The 27,500-nt window shown below is 40.5% G+C and overlaps 1 protein-coding gene across 2 annotated transcripts in view; it reads right to left on the bottom strand.

Moving 5' to 3' along the window:
* The window catches only part of LOC135116184 (uncharacterized), a 60,992-nt gene that overhangs the window by 26,493 nt on the left and 6,999 nt on the right, over positions 1–27,500 (bottom strand). Inside the window, exons 2-3 of one of the 2 annotated variants that reach the window (XM_064033490.1) lie at positions 8,332–8,858; positions 7,375–7,736 (exon numbers count right to left, since the gene is read on the bottom strand). In XM_064033490.1, coding sequence (XP_063889560.1) covers positions 7,706–7,736; positions 8,332–8,594 — 294 coding nt within the window. In that variant the 5' untranslated portion in view covers positions 8,595–8,858 and the 3' untranslated portion in view covers positions 7,375–7,705. Of the gene's footprint in view, positions 1–7,374; positions 7,737–8,331; positions 8,859–27,500 lie in introns of those variants that run through there. The other variant, XM_064033489.1, reaches the window with a different exon arrangement.

Genomic DNA, 27,500 nt, shown 5'->3' on the forward strand with positions numbered 1-27,500 from the left:
CTCTCTCTCTCTCTCTCTCTCTCTCTCTCTCTCTCTCTCTCTCTCTCTCTCTCTCATGAACTATGTAACGTTAATAAGTAATATGTTTTTTTTTTTTGTTTGCTTACTACTTAATGTCCTTACAAACTCGACACTTTTTCAGGAATTTTTAAAGGTTTGACTTTGCCTTGAGGTACAAAGGCATTGGCATGAAACCCAGTTAAAGGTTTTACGAAGTCATATTTCGCTGAGTAGTATTGTCTTGGTATTGTCTCGACCTCTTATTATTTCCAGTTCCTTTATCAGAGAGGATAATTCTTGTCATAAGATGAACATGATATCAAGTTATGATTTCAGCGTCAGATTCAGAAGCTGCATGTATTGCATGAAGAACGATTTCATTCTCATTCGTCTTCATTCTGAGAACACTATGCATTAACAACAGAGGCAGTATCATGAGTTCCATTAGATCTACTTAGGCTGTTACTAACTGTCACAAATAATTCACTGTGATTTACAAGAAGTGTAAAGGTTTGTCCATTTTTTTTTTTTTTTTCATGACTGGACCATGAACTACTGATTTAGAAAGGTAGCAGAAAAGATAATGACCATTAGAGAGTTGGGAGGAGGCTCACCCCTCCTGGTAGTTAATAATAACTCTTGCTTAATTTAGCTCTTACTCTGCCATGAATAAAGTTGGAGTAATCATTCGAGTGTTTATTAATTAATAACTGATATAAAAGCTAGTTCATATTTGGTCCTAGGTGTGTGTGTGTGTGTGTGTGTGTGTGTGTGTGTGTGTGTGTGTGTGTGTGCCTATATATATATATATATATATATATATATATATATATATATATATATATATATATATATATATATATATATATATATATATATATATATATATATATATATATATATATATAATGCTTAATGTCTCGCAACAACTAGACGACTTACAGACTTGATCAAATCTTCTTTGCCTATGTTTTAAGGTACGAGAAATCTGATTACATCACTATATTTCCATTCTGAAGTCTATATCAAGCAGTAAAGCTATTTTCCTCTGAAAAATATCTTCCCATAAAAAAGAATATTACAGATTAAAAGCCAGCTACTGTCGTACATACATTATATATGTATGTACAGGGTGCAACGCGAATTTCTGCAAATACTGAAAGATGTAAAAGAAAGTGCAATTCTAAGTAGAAAATGTTCTATACACGTTTGCATTTATGGCTTTGTTTACCCGTCAGAGGAGTTGAAAATGTGTGGGACTCACGGATGTGAGTACAAGAGTACTTTTAATCACAGCAATAATGCTGTCGTGTAATGCTTATCGGTAAATTACATGCTTTTTAACACCATTTGTCTTGTTATAAGAAACTAGTATTCCACAACCTGCAAAAAATAAGATCAAACCATTCATAATTTGACAAAGTGGCATTTCCGAAGCTGCGACAATGCAACCGTCTGTCTGTCACCACATAGCTAGTTAGTTAGTTAGTTGTTTATTGACAAAAGAATCCTTTTACAAAATAAACGAAGAACAAATAATTGTACAAGTACTTTTGTCCATGAAAAGTAACAAACATGCATTTGATGTAGAGGTGATTCTTACATATTATACGTATGTACTCAGTACTTCAAAAATATAGCTACACACTTCCTGTATATAGATATTCTCTTCCATTATGTCATTTATATCGCCAAATCTGAGCATTTGATAACTATTACGTAGATCAGCAGTCATTGTGCACTCTAACAACACATGTTTTTCGGTTTGAACATGAACACCGTCGCACAAACATACTCTCTGCTCAGTTGGCGTTCGACTCCACCTGCCTGTTTCAATTCTTAGATTGTGTGACATTAATCTCAGTCTTGTGAATGCCTCTCGTTGGTAATCGGGCACATACTTATCAGTCTTATAAATATTGTGAACTGTCAGTGTCGGGTTAAAGTCATTCACATATGTCCGGATCTTAGTGGCACTGTTCGGTGTGTTCCTCAAAATATTTCTCAATTTTTCCATGGGGTCACGCGCAGCACATCCGTGAGTCCCACACATTTTCAACTCCTCTGACGGGTAAACAAAGCCATAAATGCAAACGTGTATAGAACTCAATAATGCCACGAAAAGCTAAGAGAAAGTTGACATTTTCGAGTGACATTGAATCTGATGCTCCAGCAACAAAGAAAGTTTGTGAAAGTGATGAGGGTGGTGAAAATGGAGGCATCGTGGGTGGTCGCTCTCGCACTCGCTCTCCTGTTACCCGATCAGGTGCTGATCCACCACCACCACGATCACAGCCATCTTCAACCAGTGATAGTGACAGAAGAAAGGGTGGAGTAAAAAAAGGAAAGGGTAAACATGTCCCAGTGAAACAACCAACCTACCTATCTCTCCCTCCGTCCATCTCTCCCTCTGTGGGTGGGTGGGAGGATGTATGACCCTGAAATCTGAGACTGTCCCTGACCTTGAAATTCTCTCTCTCTCTCTCTCTCTCTCTCTCTCTCTCTCTCTCTCTCTCTCTCTCTCTCTCTCTCTCTCTCTCTCTCTCTCTCTCTCTCTCTCTCTCTCTCTCTCTCTATATATATATATATATATATATATATATATATATATATATATATATATATATAATCCTGTTCCACCCCTTACATAGCATACAATAAAATATAAATCTACAATTTGGAAAGACTTTAGCAAAGAAACAAAGAAATGGAGGCAGGGTTAGATGTAGCCTCCTGTACGACAACTGCAAGGAGCGTGTCAGTGAGAGGGATGCGCGGGAGTTTCCAGGCGCCGCCATTCTCCAACTACTGGCGAGTATTGTGAAAGAACCAGGTTGAGTTGGGCTAAAAAAAAATACACCTGCTGATGTATCTACACATGCACTACCGAATAAACGTATTTCCAAGTCAATCTGCAAATGTCGATTTTTTCCCAATTAATCAGGCACGAGAGATGTCTGAATTCGGGGGGTGCTCGGATTTAACGGGCTAGGGAGATAGTGGAGCAGGAGATAGATAGGCTAAAAAAGTTCAAGTCACCAGGACCTGATGAAATATATCCCAGAGTACTGAAGGAATGTAAAAAGATTATTAGTGAGCCGTTAGTCACTAATAGTTAGTCTTTAGGAAATCACTGGAGTCGGGTGAGGTACCAGACATGTGGAGGCAGGCTAATGTAGTACCCATCTTTAAGAAAGGGGATAAAACTTTAGCGTCTAATTATAGACCTGTCAGCTTAACTTCAGTTGTAGGTAAAATGTTAGAGTCAATAATAGCCAGGAACATTAGGGAACATTTAGACAAACATAACTTGATAAATCAGTCACAGCATGGCTTCACGAAGGGGAAGTCTTGCCTGACAAACTTGTTAAGTTTTTACAGTAAGGTGTACGAGGCAGTAGATAATGGTGATAGTTATGATATCTTATATCTGGACTTTAGTAAAGCATTCGACAAGGTGCCCCATCATAGGCTCCTGAGAAAGGTTAGGGCGCACGGGATAGATGGGAAGGTGTTAGGTTGGATAGGGTCATGGCTTGGTAACAGGCGACAGAGAGTGCTAATAAACGGCTCGAAATCCGAGTGGGGTCATGTCATTAGTGGGGTGCCACAGGGATCAGTATTAGGGCCATTATTATTTCTTTTATATATCAATGACTTGGATAGTGGAATTAGTAGCGATGTTAGTAAATTTGCGGATGACACAAAGATAGGTAGATTAATTAGGTCAGAAGCGGATGCCATCGCCTTGCAGACAGACTTAGATAGAATGAATGAATGGACGGATAGATGGCAAATGCAATTTAATATCAATAAATGCAAAGTGCTTAGCGTAGGTAGAGGAAACCCACACAATAGGTACACATTAAACACCCAAACTCTGGTAGGTACAGGGTACGAGAAAAATTTAGGAGTTATAGTTAGCTCTGAACTCCGTCTAGGGAAACAATGCATAGAAGCCAGAAACAAGGCAAATAGGGTACTAGGATTCATTTTTAGGAGTGTTAAAAGTAGAAGGCCGGAAGTAATATTAAAGTTATACTTGGCGCTGGTCAGACCTCATCTAGACTACGCTGTGCAGTTCTGGTCCCCACATTACAGGAAAGATATAGGTCTATTAGAATCAGTACAGAGGAGAATGACTAAAAGGATACAGGGGATGAGGAGTATTCCTTACGAAGCGAGGTTGAAGCGGTTAAATTTACATTCTCTAGAGAGACGTAGGTTAAGAGGGGACCTGATAGAAGTCTTTAAGTGGTATAAGGGTTATAACAAGGGAGATGTAAGCAAAATTCTTAGGATCAGCAACCAGGGTAGAACAAGAAATAACGGGTTCAAGCTTGAAAAATTTAGGTTTAGGAAGGAGATAGGAAAAAATTGGTTCTCAAATAGAGTGGTAGATGAGTGGAACGGACTCAGTAATCATGTAGTTAGTGCTAGGACACTAGAGAGCTTTAAGAGAAGATTAGACAAGTTTATGGATGGGGATAACAGATGGAAATAGGTAGGAGTGTTTCATACAGGGACTGCCACGTGTAAGCCTGGTCGCTTCTTGCAGCTTCCCTTATTTCTTATGTTCTTATGTTATGTTCTTATGCTTGGTCATCACTCCGTCAACTGACCCACTGGCACAAACACCTGCTTCTACACCTATCTCACAAAACACATCGAGACTCTTAAGCAGTGTTAAAAGCATCCTGCATGGTTTTCAGTGGATTGGTGTTAATGTTCATTTGAATGGCTTATCTCTACAAGGTTATTAAGTGTCACAAATAAAAAAAATAGTACACACACACACACACACACGTATATGCTCTTTACTTGGCTGCCTCCGTGTGAGGTCAGGATGTGGTGAGCTGTGCTGCCTTACATCCGCCACCACCTCTGCCTGCAAGGAAGCCAAGTCCACACAAACTACGGCCAAACCCACCCAATCCCTCTCACGGGCCGCCTTGATCTCTCCGGGGCCGATGGCGGCCGGAAGTAGGGAAAATCGGTCTGAGCTGAAGATGTGAGGAGAGACAGTGAAAGTTAGGGAGGAAGGAGGAATGCACGATGAACCGGGGCTTGGGAGGACGAGATGCTAGGAATGAGAGGGAAGCGAGTAAACATTTTGATGTGGAGAAGTAATTAGAGCGCGGAGTCTTTTTGATCGGATTTAGTGAAATTTAAGAGGCTCGTCCAGCAGGGTATCGGCAACGTGGGGAAGACTTCCACCTCTTTGCACAGTGACGCTCTCGAGGGAAACGCTAGCGCGCTTAGGCAGGCAGTTAGTCTATTGATTGAATGTCGGACAGTGTGTGTGTGTGTGTGTGTGTGTGTGCACACACACACACACACACACACACACACACACATATTTTTCTCCTGCGTGTAGAAATTTATAGTGGGAGAAAGTTTATACATGTTTTTACGGACATGTGCCGAGCCGGGAACATAAACATTGGAGTGTGAAAGGCAGGGTGATGTTTACGCGTGGATGGTGGTTTTCTGCATTGCTTTGGACACAGCGTTATTTCATCATGTTAACAGCACTGTATTCATATTGAGTGCTTGTTGTCAGAAGCTTATCGGTCTATTCCCTCTTTGAGCAGAGCTGAAGGAGTCTGGCAAGTCTTCATGTGCTCGTGATACTGAAGTGTATTGTTTATCGACTTAAGTATTGGTAAATGATTCTTTGAGGAGAGCCAGTCAATAGTTAGAATTCCTTAACGGAGATGCGGTTACTGACATGATGGTTAGAGAGTGCAAGAATTATCCCCAGGACACACAAATAGGACAGGGCAAGGAAGTTAATGTCACCAATCTCGAAACATCTCACCACTCGGGAACACTTCAAGCGTCCCTCCTTGGGCCGCGGGGCATCTGGATTCTTCACGCTGCTTATTCCTGAATTAAGTTTCATGGTGGATCTGTTCTGAGGGAAGCAGTCATGGTTGTATTAGTTACTCCACGACGGCAGCGATATCTCGTCACCATTATTCACCAGCAGCAGTCCAGCCACCCCTCTCTCTCTCTCTCTCTCTCTCTCTCTCTCTCTCTCTCTCTCTCTCTCTCTCTCTCTCTCTCTCTCTCTCTCTCTCTCTCTCTGTGTGTGTGTGTGTGTGTGTTTCTCAGGCTTTCATTTTTCTCTTTATCTCTATTTATGTTAAAGAGGCATCACCTGTGGCAAAACACATCTGGAAGCCCTTGCGTTTATCAGTTATATTCTGATGGGCAGCTTCGGGAGAGAGTCTGGTCGAGACAACCTGCCATGAATAACTCGTGCTATCAGTCGTGTGTCTATATGAAGGCATTATGCTATGTGCAGCTTGTTGGCTAAAAGCTTTACTCTTTGTACATCCAGGTGTATTGTTGATGATGATGCGAGAATCCTGAAGGTCACAAAGTTGACTAATAACCTCTTCATATGATGTAACAACTTGCATATTCACCTGTAACTTACAGATATCTGATAATGGGCGCAGGAGCGCGTGGTAATCTGCGGCATCCTTGTCTCGGGATATTGAAGTTCCCACACTCCTCCCGCACATTACTCACTTACCGACAAACTCGTGAAGGAGAATGTGGGTACTATGTGCTCTCTCTCTCTCTCTCTCTCTCTCTCTCTCTCTCTCTCTCTCTCTCTCTCACTACAGTAACGCAATTATCATGACTCAGGGACGAGTATGCATCCATGGACTGGGCACATTTTCCCTTAACAGTAGCCAGGTTGTCTCTGCATCGCTTCAGGCGTCCCCCGCCTGTCCGCCACACCAAGAAAGAGGCTCCACATGGCGTTACAACATAGAAAAAAAATTGCGTTTTTTCAAGGGAGATAGTTTATATTACATTGGTAAAGCAGATAAGTTATGACTCAGCTTTGTTTAATTAAGCCATGGTAATGACTTATCTACAAATCTTTTCTTCATTTCTATGGTTATTATCGTGTTTGCCTCCAATCTTCTTAGAAGCTTGATTTCTTAGGTTAGGAATAGCGTAAAAGATTCCAAACGTAGTGTAACTATGACATCAAGGTACTTTGTTAAATACTCCTCATGCAGGAGACGCGCCTTAATAATTGGGCTCTTTTATTTACAGTAAGTCGAAGTAGTCGTAAGCTGCTGTCACATGTGCATGTTCAGACGAGCGAAGAACAGAGATTGCTGCATGGATGGGCTTTTGGGCTGCATGTTGGGTAATTATTGCTTAGATCATTACATTAACATAAACCAAATTTTGTTACCTCACCTTATCCGTACCTTACCAAACCTAACAAAACTCTACCATGTTTATCATTCATTTGTTTATTTATTCACTTATCTATTATTATTATCATTATTATTATTATTATTATTATTACTATTATTATTATTATTATTATTATTATTATTATTTTATTATTATTGTTATTGTTACTATTATTATTATTATTATTATTATTATTATTATTATTATTATTATTATTATTATTATTATTATTATTTTTATTATTATTATTATTATTATTATTATCATTATTTTTATTATGTATTTATTTTTATTTCTTTATTTATTTCTTTATGTTCTGGCACCTTATGGGAGGTGAGCCCATTTGGAGGGAAGCCATAGAGAAGCAGCGACCACCTGGTTGCAGTTTGGTAAAATTGGACTCGGTCAGCCTGATACATGGTACCGGAGAGCACAAGGAAGCTTCTTTACTGAAACTCTCTTAACCAAGACGGAATCAATGAATGGCTACCCTTTTATGAAGGAATCTGAAATAAATAAAGGAATATATAAGAACAAACAAAAGAAAGTAATTTTGAGTTATTGGCAAATAAACCTGAGAAATCATAAGGAAACAACGGTTAGGCTGTTCTTTCCCCCTTTTTTTTCTCTTCTTTTTTTCTTTCTTTTGTTTCTTTTGTTTCTTCCATTCATTGAATTCAATTTCTCCTGTGGTTGGCATTCAAACTGGGAACCTCTTTTAACCTACATCACTTCTGGAGCTTCACGGGCGCTCGTAGCCTCCTGGCTTGCGAAAGTATAAAAATGTAAACGCATATCAAAGTGATGCTGATGTTACTCTGGCGTATGTAAGTTTTCAAAGTACTTTGGCGCCGGTGAGATGTGGGTAATAGTAATAGTTTAGGTGACCATAATAATTATGTTAATGATGACAACAGCATTAATCTGAAAACTGCTGCTACTATCTACTCCTAACTACTACTAACTGCTGCTACTAACTACTCCTAATTACTACTAACTGCTACTACTACTACCACTACTACTACTACTACTACTACTACTACTACTACTACTACTACTACTACTACTACTATTACTACTACATCAGCGTCACACACTCACCCCATGAAGAGCACCACGCCGACCTTAGCAACGCTCGCCTCGATGATCTTCCACGTCCTTTTCACCACTTCCCGCTGCTCCTCCGTCAGCTTGGGGGGAGGCACCTCCACCTCGCCTCCACTCTCCTGCTCGGCACGCTCTCCGCTCCCCTCCTCTGCCTCGCGCCACTTGAAGGACTTGCTGTACTTCCTCAGCAGGCTGCTGCTCCGCGACGTTCTGCCGTTGGAGTCTAGTGAGTCTTCACGCCCGTAAGTGTTGCCCATCGCGTCGGATTGTTCACTACAGCCTCGTCTACTCACACGTGCGCCTCTCGCTGCACCTTTAGGAGAGATGCATGTGTCCGGACAGATGTGGAAAGCTCAGCAGGGGGACGCGCCTCCTTCTTGCAGCCCACAGGAGACAGACGCGTGAACGACACCATGCAAGGCACTCGGTACTCTGGCACACTTCTTTTTCCGTGTGTTCCTGTTGCACTCCTCGCCTCTGGACGGTGGTCTTTGCCACAACAACTTTGATTAAAGTCTCACCTGCATGGGAAAGGGAATAAATAAGGTGCATCTGCGTTCTTTCATGGCTTCAATGTATGAGAGTCGTGTCAACACTACAGAAATATCCCAGACCGACACTTAGCGTAAACATTTATTTAGAGCTGCACCGAGTCCCCGTCTCCTTGTTTAGGCGTCTGGGGACCTCCTGACAAGGTATCGTCGACGCACACACACACACACACACACACACACACACACACACACACACACACACACACACACACACACACACACACACACACACACACACACAGCGGATAGTGCCGGGGACACAAGCTTGACTTAGCCGCCTATTCACCACTGACTCGGAAGATCGACTGGATGTGCCATTCTGGGATATGGACAGTTTTCTTAGTATAAATATAGGTGTTCGTTTGTCCACGCTGCCTCGTCCAGGATCTTTTCCCGGCTTTTGTTTGGCTGTGTTTACATCAATATTTTGAGTAAATTATGTTCTACATTTTTGCAACAAATTCGTCAGCCTTATCGATCAAGAATATTGGAAAGTTGAGACCTGTCTCGGAGAAATTAGTCGGTCACCACAGCAGGTCCTAAAGAGTGGCCTGTTCTACTGCAGCGGAATGTCTTCCCGATATCAATAGTGGATGTCACTCTTGAAAGGCTTCAAGAATCTCGGGATGAGCGGCATGCAGAGAGCGACTTAAAGGGTCCATTGTGTGTCGTGGTCAGGAGGCGAATTCACGATTGAAATATTGAGAGGAAGGCATCTCGTTGCCGATATTGGACAGCCAATGTACGTAGACGTTTTGAGGGACGAGGATATGTATTTGGTGACTGAGGAACCTGTGCATGTTGGGCTGGAGCTAGCGGCAGCATGGCGTGTGAGAGGAAACTGCATGGAAATAGAAAGTGCTTGCAAATCCCCAGCGTGTGATGGCTGTGAATTTAAAATTACAGTGGAGGATGGAGTGGCGGAGTCTTGAATCACAGTGACCGAGAAAGAAAGTAGTCGTAAAATAATCGTCGTCTTTTACCAAAAGGAAAGGAGTTGAAAAGTAATATGAGACGAGAGAAAAATAGCATGTAGTATTTCAGAGGAAGTGTTTCATGAATAATTTTTAAATTTTATTAAAAGACTAATTATATGCACAAATGCAAGTTTAGGAAAGGGAACAAACTTCACAAAACGTTATGAGTAAAGTTTCCAGGTTGTTAAGGTAAGAATATGTTGGAGCAAGAATTCTGGTTCTGGAAGAATTTAGGGGAGAGCGTCATAAGTTGAATGTGTTTATATGTTTGCACAGCTTTCTTTGTTCCATCCTTGAGATCAATAATATATAAATGCTGTTACTTGCTCATTCTTATGATAGGATGTCCATGTATTTATTATAAGCTCATTTTCTTTTTGTTATTATTATGATCATCACTACTGATGATTATCACTACTGTTCATTATTTATTTATTTCATTCACTTTGAGACGCTTCGCGTTCCCCTTTGGTTTTCGGATCGCTTTGTGCGTGGCGTCCCTCTCGCCTCTTAAGTCAGCGGCCGGCCTCCACGCCATCAAATTATGCCCTGCACCTGTCAGTCTTTGTATTATATTTGGAGGTGTTTTACACAGTGGTTTGCTGTTATCCCTGGACCTGGACATCACCACAAGTGTTACCTCACCACCCTACAACATATTTGATCCCACCGCTGCCATCAAATATGTTGTAGGGTGGAGAGGTAACACTTGTGGTTATATCCAGGTCCATTGATAACAGCAGACCTCTGTGTAAAAAAGCTCCCAAATATAATATAAAGACTGCCAGACTCAGTGTATAACTTCATGGGCCAGAGGCCGGTGTGGCAGTCCGAGCGCCCAACCTATCGTACAGACACTTGTTCGTGGACCGGAGTGCGGTGAGGAGGTCTATCAAAGCGTTTAAGTGGAAGATTGTATGTAAGCGGGCGATGTTGTTTGATATGGTAAACTATGAATTTCGATTTTATGTTATCCTAATTATCTAAAATTTATATTAACGCTAATAATAGTGTGTCACGAATATCAATATGTTACAAGATCATTGAGTACCAGAAATATTTAATTCGATGCTACAAAAGAAATATTTAAGGAATGTGGCTGACGTTCGTCATCGTTGGGTTGTAGCTAGTTATCATTTTCTTTTTTTCATTTGTTATTGTTAAAAAGTTATTTATCTATTATTATCATTGTATCGATTTCAAATAATTCTTTAAGACTCATCTTTCCTATTCATGAGAGTCTAAACCTAACCCAACCTGATCCTAACCTAACTTAATCTAGCCTGAACCAGTTTAGCGTGTTCAAGAGTCGGGCGCCGGCGAGCTGCAAGTGATGCCACGCACGTCTGGCAGCGAACACAGTATCCGGACACCCCGGACATTTCATACTGCCACGCCGGCCGCTAACTAAAGAGGCGAGCCGGACGCCACATTCAAAGCGATCCGGAAACAAAAGGGGAACGCGAAGCGTTTCAAAGCGAATGGAATAAATAAGTGATAAATAGAATTAATAATGACAATCATAATAATAACAAAAAGAAAATGAACTTATAATAAGTACATGGATATCCTATCATATTCTATTCGCGGCTTTCATTTGATAGGAAACGAAGTATCTAGCATCTCGAAGAGCTTAACATGTGCGTTTTGAAGTTTCGCGGGCAGCTGTCACTTCAACTTACGTGATCTTGGATGGACACGAATTCGGAAATGGACGCCCAATCCTTCTCAGTTTTTTTTTCACTGACGCTTCTCTAGAACATTACGCTCCATCATCACGTTACAGCGGGAAATACACCACTACAGGTGCAATTATACCATCACACGTTCACACCGCTGCAATCACATCATTACATCCTCACATCTCTACACTGCCACACCACATGGCCATTCTACCACACCACCAGTATCACACTGTCGCATCATGTCAGTATCACATCATCACACCAACACGCTGTCACATCCCCACACCGTCACACTACTACTACACGTTCGCTCCCCCTACACCGTCACACATTAATTACAGTACATCACAATACCGTCACACGACCACTTACACCACATCCCAGTACCATCACACCACCAGTGTCAAACCACATTCCAGTACTATTACATCATCTCTTCGCAGCACCCAACATACAGCACCATCGCATTTCACCGTCATACCACCACACTGACAGACCGTCACTGTCAAATCATTACTCCGCAGCAACTCACATGTCATATCATCACATTTCACCGTCACGTCACATCACCGACACAACATTACCGTCACACCACCACCACACCATCACATCGTCACACCACAAGTGCTTTCATTGGTTACTGAATCCTTTGTTCCCCTTCCTCCAAACACGAGACCATCCGTCCGTAAGCTAAATGAATATATACATGCAAGTCAGACACAAAGGAAGGACGTAGGAGCAAGGACGTAAGGCCCTGTTCACACGAAATTTCTTGTCGCGGCGTTTGTCGCTCGGCAAACGCGAAGTTTGTTCACACGAGTCGTTTCCACTCGCGCGATTGTCAAGCGTTTTCTCCCTACCCCCATCTTTGTGTGAGTGTGTGTGTGTCACCTACACTGTAAACACCGAGATAGCATATATCCCAAGTTTTCGGCTCTATTCAAGTCCTGAGATCGCTTTGGGATCAAGCAAGTAACGAATTGAGTGTGTGAATATCTGAATGCTGTGTTGAGTAGAGCTGTGAAAGTGCTTTTGGACTTTAAATGCAAATTTAGATTAAGATTCTATGTACCAGGCACAACCTTCCCTCTAAATCTCTTCTCCCGCCTGCGCATGCGCACCGAGGTCATGACGTGAAGACGTTTCCATAGCAACTGAAGCCTGATTGTGTTGGAAACAAAGATGGCCAAGCAAATATCAGAGTTGAGGAGAATGCAAAGACACCAACTAAATCAAATTAACAAGGACGAATTGCTCGACTGCATCTTATCACCTCAAGAGGGCGATCAATCACTTTACGATACAATTGCAAAGCTTACATCAGTAATGCAAGAAATAACTGAGCTTAACGACGATGTTGACATAACTTGATAGTGCAGGCAACAAGAAAATTGCTGTAATGGAGGCGAAGATAGAGAAACAGGGGCAAGTTATCGCCGCCCACCAGCAGTTTCTGGAAGCAATACACCAGAGAGAAAGAGAAAACAACTTGGTCACCCTTGGCATTCCGGAACAAAATGAAACACTGGATGGTGCCGTGACAGATGAAACGAAGCTGGATGCCATCTGGTATAAAATTGGTGTCCAGGGAGTCCGAGGCGCACACCGCAGACTGGGACGAGGAGACAACGGTGGAAGGCGCAGATCCCGCCCTACTCTACTGACCCTGGCTGATAAGGACTTGATTGTTTCACACTTTTGAGAACAGCAACTGTTTGAAGACAGCAGGTGAAAACTTCAAGAACATCTACGTAAAGAAGTATGTTACCCTTACGTCAGGAGGGAATGATGCAGGTTGCGGGAGGAGGAAAGAGCAGAGAAAGAATGACTGCAAAACATCGGGTGTGTCATTCGCCTCGGTACACAAGAGCGTAAACTGTATAAGAATGGTGAAATAATTGATAGTTGGATATGCGTGGTATGCCTGTGTATTTTTCTGGTTAAACATCTTTTAGGAGCAAGGTCATGGGAGCAGCTGACAGGGAAGGAACGACTATGTTTGTAAGAAACCGTTCACGACGTGGGTACAAGTGTCAGTGACCAGGTATGTTTACAGTTTCGGAATGTTCCTGGTGTTTCATTTGAGTTCTGTTACATACCGCCAAGTGATTCACAATATTATTATCATGACTCTTTTGCGGCTATTCAGGAAAAACTCAAGTCACAGTACATGCGAAATGGTTTTATAATTTTTGGCGACATGAATACAAGGTTCGGGAAAAGCGTTAGAGAAATTTTACCATTTGTGCAAGACCCAAGAGATGATTTGTACTCTTATCGAGAACTAAAGGACACCATTAATAATGGAATGATAATGCAGAATTGCTGTCTACTATCTGTATTGACAATAAGTTGGTGCTGAACAATCTGAAGACAGTTGAGAAGCACTTTGTAAGTGATAAAACATATCGTAAGTGTGATGTATGGATCTCTAAACCGGATGTGTGTGTTGTGTCACCTTATTTGTTATATTCTGTTATTGACTTTAATGCAGTACGGCGCAGTGACCTCCCTTCTAACCATGCCCCGCTATCCATTACTGTCACCACCACAGGGGTTGACCGTGATAACATACTGGATTGGGCAACATCTAGCAGGGCATGCTGCATTGCTTGGCGCAGCGGGGAAGACAAGACTGACTGAGAAACCTCTTAATTACCACTAAATAGACAGGGAAAAATTATCGGGAAATATTACACAATTTATGTCAAACATACGAAATGATGACTTAAATGTTATGGTAAGTTGTCTATCGGACACTATATACTTGTGCTAAGAACAATGTTAATGAAGATGACGAAAATACGTTCGTGGAGAACATGTATTTAAGCAGATAGGAGAGATTGCTTATGGATAAGGATGATTCCAGAGTATGGAGGGCAATAAACTGTAAAGGAGATTACAGTGTATCAGCTCATGGTGACGGCACTATACTAAGCGATGCAGAGTTCAGGAACCATTTTAAGGAAGTACTGAATCCTCCACAAGATATTGCCTATGATGAATCAGACGCGACTTCAGACACTGGTGTCCCTGCCCTGGACGAACCCTTATCTCCCTCAGAGGTACATAATCAGGTGAAAAAGTTGAAGCCTGACAAGGGGTGCCGTCCAGATGGTGTTCCTTCAGGCGTGTTCTCACTCTTGCCAGCACAGTGGATGGTTACCCTTGCCACACTATTTAACTTCTTTATATTTGGTATATTCCCGCAGGCGTGAGTAAGAGCGAAATTCTTTGTTATTTTAAAGAAAGGAGATAAAACCAGTCCTGACAATTATAGAGGAATAAGTGTTAAACTCTTGCCAAATTGTATGAAATGGTATTGTATGAACGCCTGAGTCAGTAGTTCAAGCCATACAGAGACCAGGAAACGGGGATGGCATATTGTGACACTCAGACTTATTACCAATATTGCAAAGTTAAAGAAAATTCAAGGATTCCTAGTATTTGTTGAATTTCGCTAAGGCTTATGACATTGTTCCCAGACAAAAACTGTTCATGGTACTGAAGAGGTTGGAATGTGGAGCGGTAATGCTGGCGGGGGTGGTGCCCATGTAGCACCACAGAGTGTGATAGGGTTTGCTCTGTTGACATCCTCACAAGGGGTTAGGCAAGGTTGTCCCACTTCTTGCTTACTGTTTATTATTTTTGTTAATGTAAATGAACTATCAAAGAGAAATGTGGACCAGAGGGATTCCTTGAATGATTACAAATATTGATGTTTATGGATGATACTTATACTGTCAACGAATAAGGAAAGCATGTATACAAAGTTGAAATTATTGCACGACTATTCTAGAGAGTATGGAATGAAAGTGAACAGTGAAAAGACCAAATTTTTCGATATTAATGGCGATGGAGGGGATTTTGAGCCGTTTCATGTGGGCGAGATTTATATTACGTATTGAACCAGCTACATGTATTTAGGTTCATCGTTTATGTGCGACGGCTCAGTCTCCTCAGCAGTCAAGCTACACGCAGAAAAAAAAAAAAACAAGATGTGCCACGTCCTTAAGTTTATATGATTTTTTAAAGAAAAATAACGACATTCCTTTTATAGTAAAGAGTATAGTTGTGAGTCATTGTTGGCTGCTGACATGAAGCCTGTGTTCAAGCTGTACAACTAGGCCCTGAAGCAGCTGTGAAAAAGGTGTGAGGAAAACTACTCCCAATATTGTCTGATATGTTGAGCCAGGCTACCCGACGTTACCTGGTTTTGTAAATCATAAACAACATAGATTTTTTATAAAATGTGGAGTGAGAGGTCATGCATGGATGATCCACTTTTTTGCAATAAGAAAAGTTATGGCAGCAGATACACTGGTAGGAAAGATCGTGGATGACATGATAACAGATGTGCCAAATATGTCTGTTGTTAGAGAAAGCTAGAAATTGTGTTAGGGAATTTGTTACGTCGAGATGTATTGCATACCGTGAGATCAACGCTGCTTTGCCGACACACGCAATCTACACCCAGAAACAGCGATAAATGAATTCCACAGGCTAGAATTTACAAGGTTTGGAGTGTGTGGCCACACCTTAGGAATAGAAACAGTCGTTGGAACAAACGACTATTTGCAGGTGTGGCGACACCCAGACAGAGAGAAACGTGGTAGAAGAATGAGTCAAAATTAGTTAGAACAGTCAGGAGGTTAACGAGGAAAGCTGAAAATAATTATGAATTAAAGGTAGCCAGCCAGGCGAAGACGGACCCCAGAGGATTTTATCAGGTATATAAGACTAAGAATAAGGAAACAATAGGTCCATTAAAGGCAGCAGATAGGGAGCTGGTTATTTCTGGGGAGATTAGTAAAATTCTGAATGAGTATTTTTTTAACGGTTTTCACCCAGGAAAACAAGCAGATATGCCGAATAGTGAACAGATCTTTAGAACAGATGAGAATGAGAAGCTGACAGATATTATTATAACTAAGGAGATAGTAAAACGGAAGATAGATAAGCTAAAAAAGTTCATGACACTAGGACCAGATGAAATATATCCCAGAGTACTTAAGGAATGCAAAGAGGTTATTAGTGAGCCGTTAGTTTCTGTCTTTAGGAAATCACTTGAGTCAGGTGAGGTACCAGTAATGTGGAGGCAGGCTAATGTAGTACCCATCTTTAAGAAAGGAGATAAAACTTTAACGTGTAATCATAGACCTGTCAGCTTAACTTCTGTTGTAGGTAAAATAATGGAGTCAGTAATAGTGAAGAACATTAGGGGGCATTTAGACAAACATAACTTAATAAATCAGTCACAGCATGGCTTCACGAAGGGGGAAGTCTTGCCTGACGAACTTGTTAAGTTTTTAGAGTAAAGCAGCAGATAATGGTGACAGTTATGACATCCTATATTTGGACTTTAGTAAAGCGTTCGACAAGGTACCTCATCCGAGGCTCCTGAGAAAGGTTAGGGCACACGGGATAGATCGGAAGGTGTTAGGCTGGATAAAGTCATGGCTAAGCGGCAGGCGACAGAGAGTTGTAATAAACGGCTCTAACTCCGACTGGGGTCATGTAATTATTGGTGTGTCACAGGGATCAGTAGTAGGGCCATTGTTGTTTTTAATATATATCATTGACTTGGATAGTGGAATTAGTAGTGATGTTAGTAAATTTCCGGATGACACGAAGATAGATAGATTAATTGGGTCAGAATCGGATGCTATCGCCTTACTGGCATATTTAGATAGGATGAACGAATGGACGGACAGATGGCTAATGCAGTTTATTATCAACAAATGCAAAGTAGTTAGCGTAAGTATCCACACTGTAGGTACACAATAAACAACGAAACTCTGGTAGGTTCAGGGTACGAAAAATATTTAGGAGTTATAGTTAGCTCTGTTTGCCAGAAACAGGGCAAATAGGGTATTAGGATTATTTTTTAGGAGTGTTAAAAGTAGAAGACTAGAAGCAATGTTAAAGTTATATTTGACGCTGGTCAGACCTCACCTAGACTACGCTGTGCAGTTTTGGTCCCCACATTACAGAAAGGATATAGGTCCATTAGAATCATTATAAAGGAGAATAACTAAAAGGATACAAGGGATGAGGAGTATTCCTTACGAGGTAAGACTGAAGCTATTAAATTCACATTCTTTAGAAAGACGTAGGTTAAGAGGGGACCTGAGAGAAGTCCTTAAGTGGTATAAGGGTTATAACAAGGGGGACGTAAGCAAAACTCTTAGGATCAGCAACCAGGACAGAACAAGAAATAACGGGTTCAAGCTTGAAAAAATTAGGTTTAAGAAGGAGATAGGAAAAAATTGGTTCCCAAATAAAGTGGTAGATGAGTGGAACGGACTTAGTAATCAAGTTGTTAGTGTTAAGACATTAGGGAGCTTTCAGAGAAGATTAGACGGATTTGTGGATGGGGATGATAGGTGGATTTAGATAGGTATGTTTCATGCAGGGACTGCAACGTGTGGGCCTGATGGCTTCTTGCAGTTTCCCTTATTTCTTATGTTCTTATGTTCTTAACACCTCAGACAGGCATATGATTACCACACACTAGAAAATCTATTTGCAAATTTTAATAATGACGTCTTTTGTAGTGTTCTTATATGTCTCATGTGTTTAGCATTTTTATATTTCATGTGTTTAATATTCTTTGTTTCATGTGCTTAGCGTTGTTGTGTCATGTGTTTAGTGTTTTTATGTTTCATGTGTTTAGCGTTGTTTTGTGTTTCATGTGTTTTTATATGATAGTTTGCTGGACCATATATTTTTTTTTTTCTGTAATTATAACCATCCTCCCTTTTTTTTTTTTTTTCTGTGTGTTGAGGCTCATACCGGGCGACTTATAATAATACTAGCGATTCATACTTGACAGTTTTATGACCTAGTGCCTCAGAACAAATATGATCACTATTTTAGGCAACTATTTTGTTGCTGCTTTACACCGGATGTGACATATAAAAGATTTCATAAGGTTTTGTCAGCTAATATCTGTGTTTATATATAATGAATAATATCGCAAAAGTTTCTGTTGGATAATACTTGGACTACAGTTATTTAACAGTCTGATTACGTGGATGTTCCTGTTATTCTTCTTATGTAAAACTTCTTTTATATGACATTTTTATAATGCTTGCTGTGGTCAGTAAACTATCTAACATCTAATTAACTGTGTTTGTGTGTGTGTGTGTGTGTGTGTGTCAGTTGCAGAATGCATGTGGAGGAAGTAGCATGTAACTGGGTGCTGTATCGTTGGAAGCGGCTGAAGAGGAGACAGGCGACGTTACGTTCACCCTGTTTTATATGATAAACATGTTTACAGCATTGTATCCCAATTTTCGAGAACACGAACTCAAATTCTTTAGCTACCTAAGAATGTTAATAAAATAATTCGACGACCTGCTTGCATAAGTTCCATAGGAAATATCTTCAACAAGCACCATGATGAGGTCACACTCCTGGGCATTCGTCTCGTGATCAACTGACTCCTCTGTCTTCACTCTCCATGTGGATTGGCAGCAGGGGATCGACTACTGTGCTTGTCTTGCCAGCCAACAAGGCGCCAAGTCATCATGAATTCGCGGCGTTTGTCGCTTCGTGTGTACGGCTCTATACAATGTCCATATAATATCAGTATTATGTGGACATTGGCTCCATACAATCACATGTACTTCGAGTCGCTGAGAAATCGCGCGAGCACAAGAAATATCTGAAGTCGCTCGTTTGGTCCAGCGACAAGAGACTGTGTGTGAACGTCCCATACACTTCCATTAATGTCGCACTTACGGAACTGAAAACGCGCGAGTGAAATCACTCGTGTGAACAGGGCTTGAGGGACAAGTGACTGCCTAAGTTTGCCTCAAGACCCACAGTGCCACGACACAAGGACCAGGGGTTCGGACTTTCCCATATTCTTGATCGCTGCTGTTCAGGAATATCTCATGAATGCCAGTGCGTAACTATCATCTGGACTGCCATCATCCTTTTTGTAATGATCCTCATTGCTACCATCACTTTCGTCATCATCACTGTTATTATCATCATTATCATTACCATCAATCATCGTCATTAGCACTACGAACTCGTACGCAAGATAAAATGTTTTTGAAGCAAAATGAGAGAGACTGCCCCATTCAATAATAATAATATCTATATGTGTCTCTGTCTGTCTGTCTGTCTGTCTCTCTCTCTCTCTCTCTCTCTCTCTCTCTCTCTCTCTCTCTCTCTCTCTCTCTCTCTCTCTCTCTCTCTCTCTCTCTCTCTCTCTCTCTCTCTCTCTCTCTCTCTCTCTCTCTCTCTCTCTCTCTCTCTCTCTCTCTCTCCTCTCTTTCATATATATATATATATATATATATATATATATATATATATATATATATATATATATATATATATATATATATATATATATATATATATATATATATATATATATATATATATATATATATATATATATATATATATATATGTGTGTGTGTGTGTGTGTGTGTGTGTGTGTGTGTGTGTGTGTGTGTGTGTGTGTGAGTCCTTTCTTTAGCCAATGTTCACTGTTGTGCTTTGTTGAAGACATGTATATGTGTTAACATCCTGAAAGACAAGATCAGTCCATTGATACATGTATTTTTATTTCCCCCTCACAAAAAAAAAAAAAAAAAAAAAATGGGATCATTGTTGGAGTTTAGGCTCATCGATCCTATTTATGTCCACAGTGATATCCTTTTCTTTATTCAGATTGTTGTAAGCTTAACGTAACAATAAAATATTAAGTGAAATTCTCTCTCTCTCTCTCTCTCTCTCTCTCTCTCTCTCTCTCTCTCTCTCTCTCTCTCTCTCTCTCTCTCTCTCTCTCTCTCTCTCGGCAGTTCGATACAATGCTTAATGAGTGGAAGCTCGCTAACGTAACTCCGATTAAAAAAAAGAAAAAAAAAAAGCAGCAAATCTTTACCCTGCAATTACCGGCCAGTTAGCTTAACCTGAGTCGTATGCAAAATGGAAGAAACACTTATAAGAGATAAACTTGTTAGTCACTTAGAGGGAAACAATTCCGTAACAAACGCTTGTGTTTGACGAGCCTCGTAGATTTCTACGATATTCTGAACCAGTGTGATAAGTAAAACGGTAGATATAATGTATCTTGATTTTCAAAAGGTCTTCGACAAAGTCCCCTATAAACGTTTAATGATTAAACTAAAATCGCATGGTATTCGAGGAAGCGTTTTCAGCTGGGCAGAAAGCTGGCTAAACAACCGTAAACAAAGAGTAATAGTAAATGGAAGCATCCAAATGGACTAATGTCACCAGCGGGGTGCCACAGGGGTCAGTTTTAGGACTTGCTTTCTTTCTTGTTTATTTAACCGACCTACAAAGTGAGGGTGTCACCGGTATATAATATCGAAGTTTGCTGATGACAAATTTTCAGAGTGGGGGCAAACTTGGCAAATGAGTTTTAATGCGGATAAGACAGTGTAAAGTACTTCATATAGGGCATCGAAACGAGAAAGTAACGTACATAAGGAATGGTAACGAACTTAAAAGTGTAGATAGCGAAAATCATTTAGGAGTAATAATATCCAGCAGCCTAAAACCTAATAAAAAAATGTTCAGAAGTCATAAAGAAAGCGAACAAAATAATTTGCTTAATCGGCAGGTCATTTGAACATAAATCTAAAGATACGATCCTGACACTGTTGTATAACTCGTTGGTCCGTCCCCTTTTGGAATATTGTGTTCAATCATGGTGCCCCTATTACCAGGAAGACAAAGGTAAATACTGCAACACTAGTAGAGACTTTTAAACGCCGTCTTGATAAATATTTTGCCTCGAATGCTTGGTTAAAAGCATTTGTTAGAGACTAATGCCCGTCTCCAAGAAATGGTGGCACTTCATTTCATCTACTTTCATTTTTTCCTATAAAACTTCCTTCTGGTTTTTACTTCTCTATCCTCGTAAGGCATATGTTTTCGACCTGTTTCCTGTACGGAATATCCCGGAGGGAGTGTAGGATGGGGAGAGAGCCTTCTGCTTTGTTGTCCTTTTCCTCTAATATTACCCTAGTAGTCCTAGGTCAGGTCACCTCGTTAGGACCGCAAGGTCTGTTGTGGCCTGTGTATCTACGTAACACACACACACACACTCTCTCTCTCTCTCTCTCTCTCTCTCTCTCTCTCTCTCTCTCTCTCTCTCTCTCTCTCTCTCTCTCTCTCTCTCTCTCTCTCTCTGTGTGTGTGTGTGTGTGTGTGTGTGTGAGAGAGAGAGAGAGATAGACAGATGGATAGATAGATAGATAGATAGATAGATAGAGAGAGAGAGAGAGAGAGAGAGAGAGAGAGAGAGAGAGAGAGAGAGAGAGAGAGAGAGAGAGAGAGAGAGAGAGAGAGAGAAAGTTAATCGTGAGGTTCTGGTGTTCAGATTACTTGACTTCATAATAGAAGCACAAAATCACGACTATTTTCGTACATTCACATGGAGTGAAAAATTATTCTTGGAAGGTTTGTCTCTCGGCACACCAGCCTTTCTCTTTCTGTTCTTCAATAATAAGTCCTAAGCTCAAATCATAAGTACCATCTCTGTAATAAAGGAAGTACAATTTCTTCCTACAATATTAGTCTCTGTAGCGGCGCGGCAGCGTTCATCTCCCTTGCCTTGCCTTTTGCTCCACGTCATTTATTAAAGGAAATCCTCCTCCTCCTCCTCCTCCTCCTCCTCCACTACCCCCATCGCTACTGCACCCGCCGGCGCCACTGCCACAGCCGCCACCACCATCGCCGTCGCCGCTGCCACCCCCACCACCACCACCACCAATCTCTTTTTCTTTCTTTTATTGTTGTTGCTGTTGTTGTTGTTGTTGTTGTTGTTGTTGTTGTTGTTGTTGTTGTTGTTGTTGTTATCTTCCTCCTCCTCACTAGCCTGGGAGTTGCAGCATGGGCGGCAGCACACGCCCGCCACTCTCAGAGTTCATGCACTCAGTGACGCAAAGTGAAAAAAAGTATGAACCTCTTCGATATTGTTACCTCATTTCTTATGTTTATTTATTTATAAGTATATTTTTATTTATTTTTTGAGTTTCTAATTTCCGTCATGTTTATCTGTTTATTTGTTTATTTATTCATATTTATTTATATTTATTTTATTAATTTTTCTAATTTACTGTGTATGTGTGTGTGTGTGTGTGTGTGTGTGTGTGTGTTTCAGCTTCACATGAGGTGCTGGTGCAGGTACGAGTGCAGCTTGACTGTCCCTTCATGCCATTAGTTTCCCTGTTATTCATTTCTTAAGTTTTCTATATAAATTGTTATTTCCTTTCATTCAGATTCGAATTGTTCCTCCTTGCAATACCTATACTTTCACTATATTCAGTGTTATGCCATTTTTTCGTTCAAGCTTCAGATTATCCACACAAATGAAGATAAATATGTGAGGCAAAAAGTCATTTGTAGGAACGCGACCCTTCGGGGATACTACAGTGCGTGGGGAGCCCTTCGACCATATTATGTGTTAAGGTTCATGAACAGCCACTTGGCTACTGACTGGAAGCCCGACCCGAAGTTGGCAGCCAGGTGTACCGACATCGGAACGAAGGATATGATTCTTGTTTCCTCCTTCTGCAATCGAGTCTGAACGATGTGTTTTGAGGGGATCTGATAACTATTTATCTGTAAAATCATGCTTTCATGCATAGTTATATATATATATATATATATATATATATATATATATATATATATATATATATATATATATATATATATATATATATATATATATATATATATATATATATATATATATATATATATATATATATATATATCATATCCCTTAAAAAAACATCGAAATTTATTGCAAGAGTGGTTTCCATCTTAGAAATAACTCGATTGCAGGTGTGTGTGTGTGTGTGTGTGTGTGTGTGTGTGTGTGTGTGTGTGTGTGTTTGTGTGTGTGCGCGCGCGCGTGCGTGCTTGCGTGTGTGTGTGTGTGTGTGTGTGTGTGTGTGTGTGTGTGTGTGTGTGTGTGTGTGTGTGTGTGTGTGTGTGTGTGTGTGTTTGTTTGTTTTCCTAATTGGCTTATATATTCCAAACTGGCACTAACCAATCTCCTGTATGCCATGTGACACTTTAACATTTTCAAATTAGAAATGCTTGAAGGCCCCTTCTATTGCAGCTAACACAGGTCCCTTGAGCCACCCCAAACCACCGAGAATATGGTTCATTGTAGTAATACTTTCCGGATAAATGCTTCCTGTAACCATATTGACGCATAATCCTCTTCCTACAGCAATTTTGTTTATAGGGATCAGAATAAATCTTGAATCTTAAAGATCCAGGAATAGTGGGAGATAATGCTCAGTAACCCAGCTGCACAGAACACCGGGGCGACACGCCCTGTGTTGCTGACTGTCATGATCCCTTATGTCGAGACTACAAAATGGGGCTGGTAAAAATAGTCACTAACAACCTTTTTAAATTATAAGTATCCGTATCAAATTTTCCTCAGCATTCCACTATTTATCGATCCTGTAAAGTATCTGTCTGATGAAAGTCTTTGGTCTTATTGGCGGGTGCTCAGTGTTCTCTTTGCCTAGGGTTCAAGGCCGATGAAATTTGCCCGATAGATGGGATCCACGATAGGAGAGCGGGTGATGACGCTGTCCTTGAACCCGAACGATCAGATACGTCAGTATCTCATCATACACACAATTTGGTGGTGTCTACCTCATAGGCACCAGTACTCACGTAACTCTTAACTTGCACAGCCATGAACACCACTGTAGCTCATTTTATTTTCATCCTGGTAAATTTCTCCCTCAAACGTTCTATCTTTAAGGTTTCTCTTTATGTATTTTTTTCTCATAATAAATTTAGATAGGATTGAGCTATGCTGTATCTTAGGTTAAGTGAAGTCAATTTCGAATGTACATACTAAGCTAGATGAAATTGTACAGTTGGGGCTTTTTATCACGAAAGGAATGGCTTCGGGTCTGATCCCTTACTTGCTATTGATGTACATCTGCTTACATGATCTGCTCCAAACGCACTGTCTTGGTACTGAATGCTGGGGTAGCGAAGACTGTGACACTTTTAATGACATTAACCATGAGGACTGTATTAGAACAATTATTTGCATGACAGAAAAAAAAAGAATAGGAGTTTAATATCTTTTCTAAGCTACATAACTACATATTTAAGAATCCGTGGTGGAAAAATGTCTAAAAGTTGTAGTTGATTATGAGAAAACATTGTGCAATAGTGAAGGTGTTACACAGAGTTTCGAAAGCCGACAAGGATGGGAGTTGAGGTTAGAAGTCAAGTAACGTCCACTCGATTCCACCGTGTTCAGTGTTTTTGCTCTATCTTAAATTCTCGAATCTGTTGACAATTTTTTTGCAAAACTAACGTCATTTCAGGAGAGAAGAACCCAATATCGAGGGATAAAGCTGCACACAGTCAGTAAAAATTATTTGGGCAGCTTTCTCGACTGTTGTTGTACAACCCATTCCATCTATTTCACTCCACCGCGTCAGCATCGTAAGGCCATTTCTTGCCTCCACCTCCAGCCCAAGTCTTAACCTTTACCCAAGAAACTGCGTGCGCTTATGTTATACTTGCTTTCGTATATGTTTTTTTTTTTAACTTTGTGGCGATGCCGACTTGAAGTCTGACTCATTCATAATTAGTATCATGAAGCACTAATGAGAGGGAAGTGTTGTGAATGTGACAAGTGTGGGCAAGTCCATCTCGGCGCCTGAAGGAGAACGCGCGGTATGAAAGTCAAGTGGAGGTTGTGGTCAAGGGTACTCAGAAAAATGGAACCAGGAAAGAAATACCCCAATAAGTGACACAGGAAAATAAATAGTAAGTAAATAAAAGTAAACGGAAAAAAAAAAAAAATGTCAGGTATTGCACTAGGAAAAAAAAAACGCATATAAAAAGTCTCGTTATATCATGGGATTAATGATGTTAGATGAAATTTAAAAGAATTATGTTGAAGATTTTAAAGAATTTCCGAGAAGTCCCATTTATCGTTAACTTGATGAATATGCATTTTCTCTTTGTGTCAATTTTGGAGTCATCTGCAACGTTTACATGAGCCAGTTTCCTCTGTATCACTTCTTTCTGCACTGTTCACTTTGTTGTTGTTTTTTTTTTTTTGTAAATGATTTCGCAGTGAGAGCGGTGCCAAAATAGGTGTGAAGGAGGCCCCAAGGGAGATCTAGCTCTTCACACACCCTCAGTCCCGTGTCCCCCGAGGAGGCCTCCTACCTGAAATATTTATATTGATATTTTTATTTATCTATATTCCACGCATTTTATTAATATATATAATATACTCTAGTGAAAGAAGCATATTCATTTAGTGTTAATGAAACAGAAGCAGTTGTATTAATAATAATGAAAGATATTTAAAGGTTCATAGAAAACTAGTGTTTATTGATTAAAGAGGAAACTATTCTATGTTCCTGCAACGCTACATACCCTTGTTTTCGATGTCTTCCAATTCGAGTTTCTTTCATTTACAAAATATTTATGTGGGGCCTCCCCAGATTGTGGAGGCCCCTAAGCAGCTGCTCTCTTTGCTCACTCCTAAATCCGGCCCTGTGTCCCCCCCCAGGTAAATGTGTGCGGGACAGACTCAAAGACTTTTCTCAGAACTTAGGGAAACCAGTTTATCACTTTTGTTTTCCCTTTTTTTTTTTTTTTATCCAAAGTGAATAATTGTATGAGTGAGGAAATGTGAGGGATGTGGCGGGGGGATTAGGGAAGGCACGAGGCTTAGCACGAGGCTCAATCATGTATCTTTCAGTGCTGAAATAAAAGGAAAAAAAATAACGTACAAAACACAGAAATGAAACTATACCTACATATATTTTTTAAAATTCAAACCGAGATCCGGGGATGAAGAATTTTCTGAAAGGGCTAGTCTTTGTCCACACGGCAAAAAAGACTAAAAAGAAAAAAAAAATGATTGGAAAGACAAAATGTGGAGGTTTTGTGTGTAGAGTAAAAGTAAACAAAAACAAAACTGCTGGAATCAGGGAGAGCTCGCTCAGACTGCTGAGTGTTGGGGGTTGGGGCCGCGCGACCCCTGGCTTGTGGCCTGTGGTCCGTGGCGGGACACGGGGAGATAGGAAAAGTGTGTGTGTGTGTGTGTGTGTGTGTGTGTGTGTGTGTGTGTGTGTGTGAGCGAGTGCGTGCGGCGCGCCCGCGCGTGCACTCATGCCTGTACGTATCTCGTCGACTAATTAAACCTTTTTCCACAACCTCACTTGTACGCATCGCTCTTCTCCCTCAGGCTTCGGGGGAGAGAGAGAGAGAGAGAGAGAGAGAGAGAGAGAGAGAGAGAGAGAGAGAGAGAGAGAGAGAGAAACCAGCAGCCGAATACACAGACAAACAGACAGCCTTATCTTGCGTCACGTCCCAGGGCAGCCACGCCAGTGCCTTCAGGGGAATTAAAAAAAAAGAAAAAAAAAATCGTATAGAATGAAGAAACACGCGACCTTGTGTTTGTTGGTGGTGTTCTGCGGACTCCACATGTAAACGTACTGGATTTAAACATAGATAAGGTAAGGCTGAGATTAAAGAAATTATAGAAAACGGAAGATACTAGAGAAAAACAAGTTTTTATTTGTGGCTACATATTACTATTAGCATCCGCAATTCTTTAAGATTCCACTTCATTAATTTTTTTTTTTTTACGTAAATAGCGAGTAAAACATTGGAAAAAAAATGAACTCGGCGTAAAAAAAAAATGTTTTACGGCGAAGCAAGCCGCAAGGGTACTCAGAAACTATGACACAAGAGTAAGTAACTGGAGGATGTCTCATATTTTTACTAGGAAAAAATATACATGAGAAAATAAAGTTGTGTCGATCTAGTTAGTTTTTTCTTGTGCCACTCTTTTTTTTGGTACCATTTTTTTCCGTGCCATTTTTCTTTCTTTATTTTTCCTATGTCATACTCGTATGTTCTTCCGGTTGATTGGAATT

The sequence above is a fragment of the Scylla paramamosain genome, chromosome 30, assembly GCF_035594125.1.
Source record: "Scylla paramamosain isolate STU-SP2022 chromosome 30, ASM3559412v1, whole genome shotgun sequence".
Classification (NCBI taxonomy): Eukaryota; Metazoa; Arthropoda; class Malacostraca; order Decapoda; family Portunidae; genus Scylla; species Scylla paramamosain.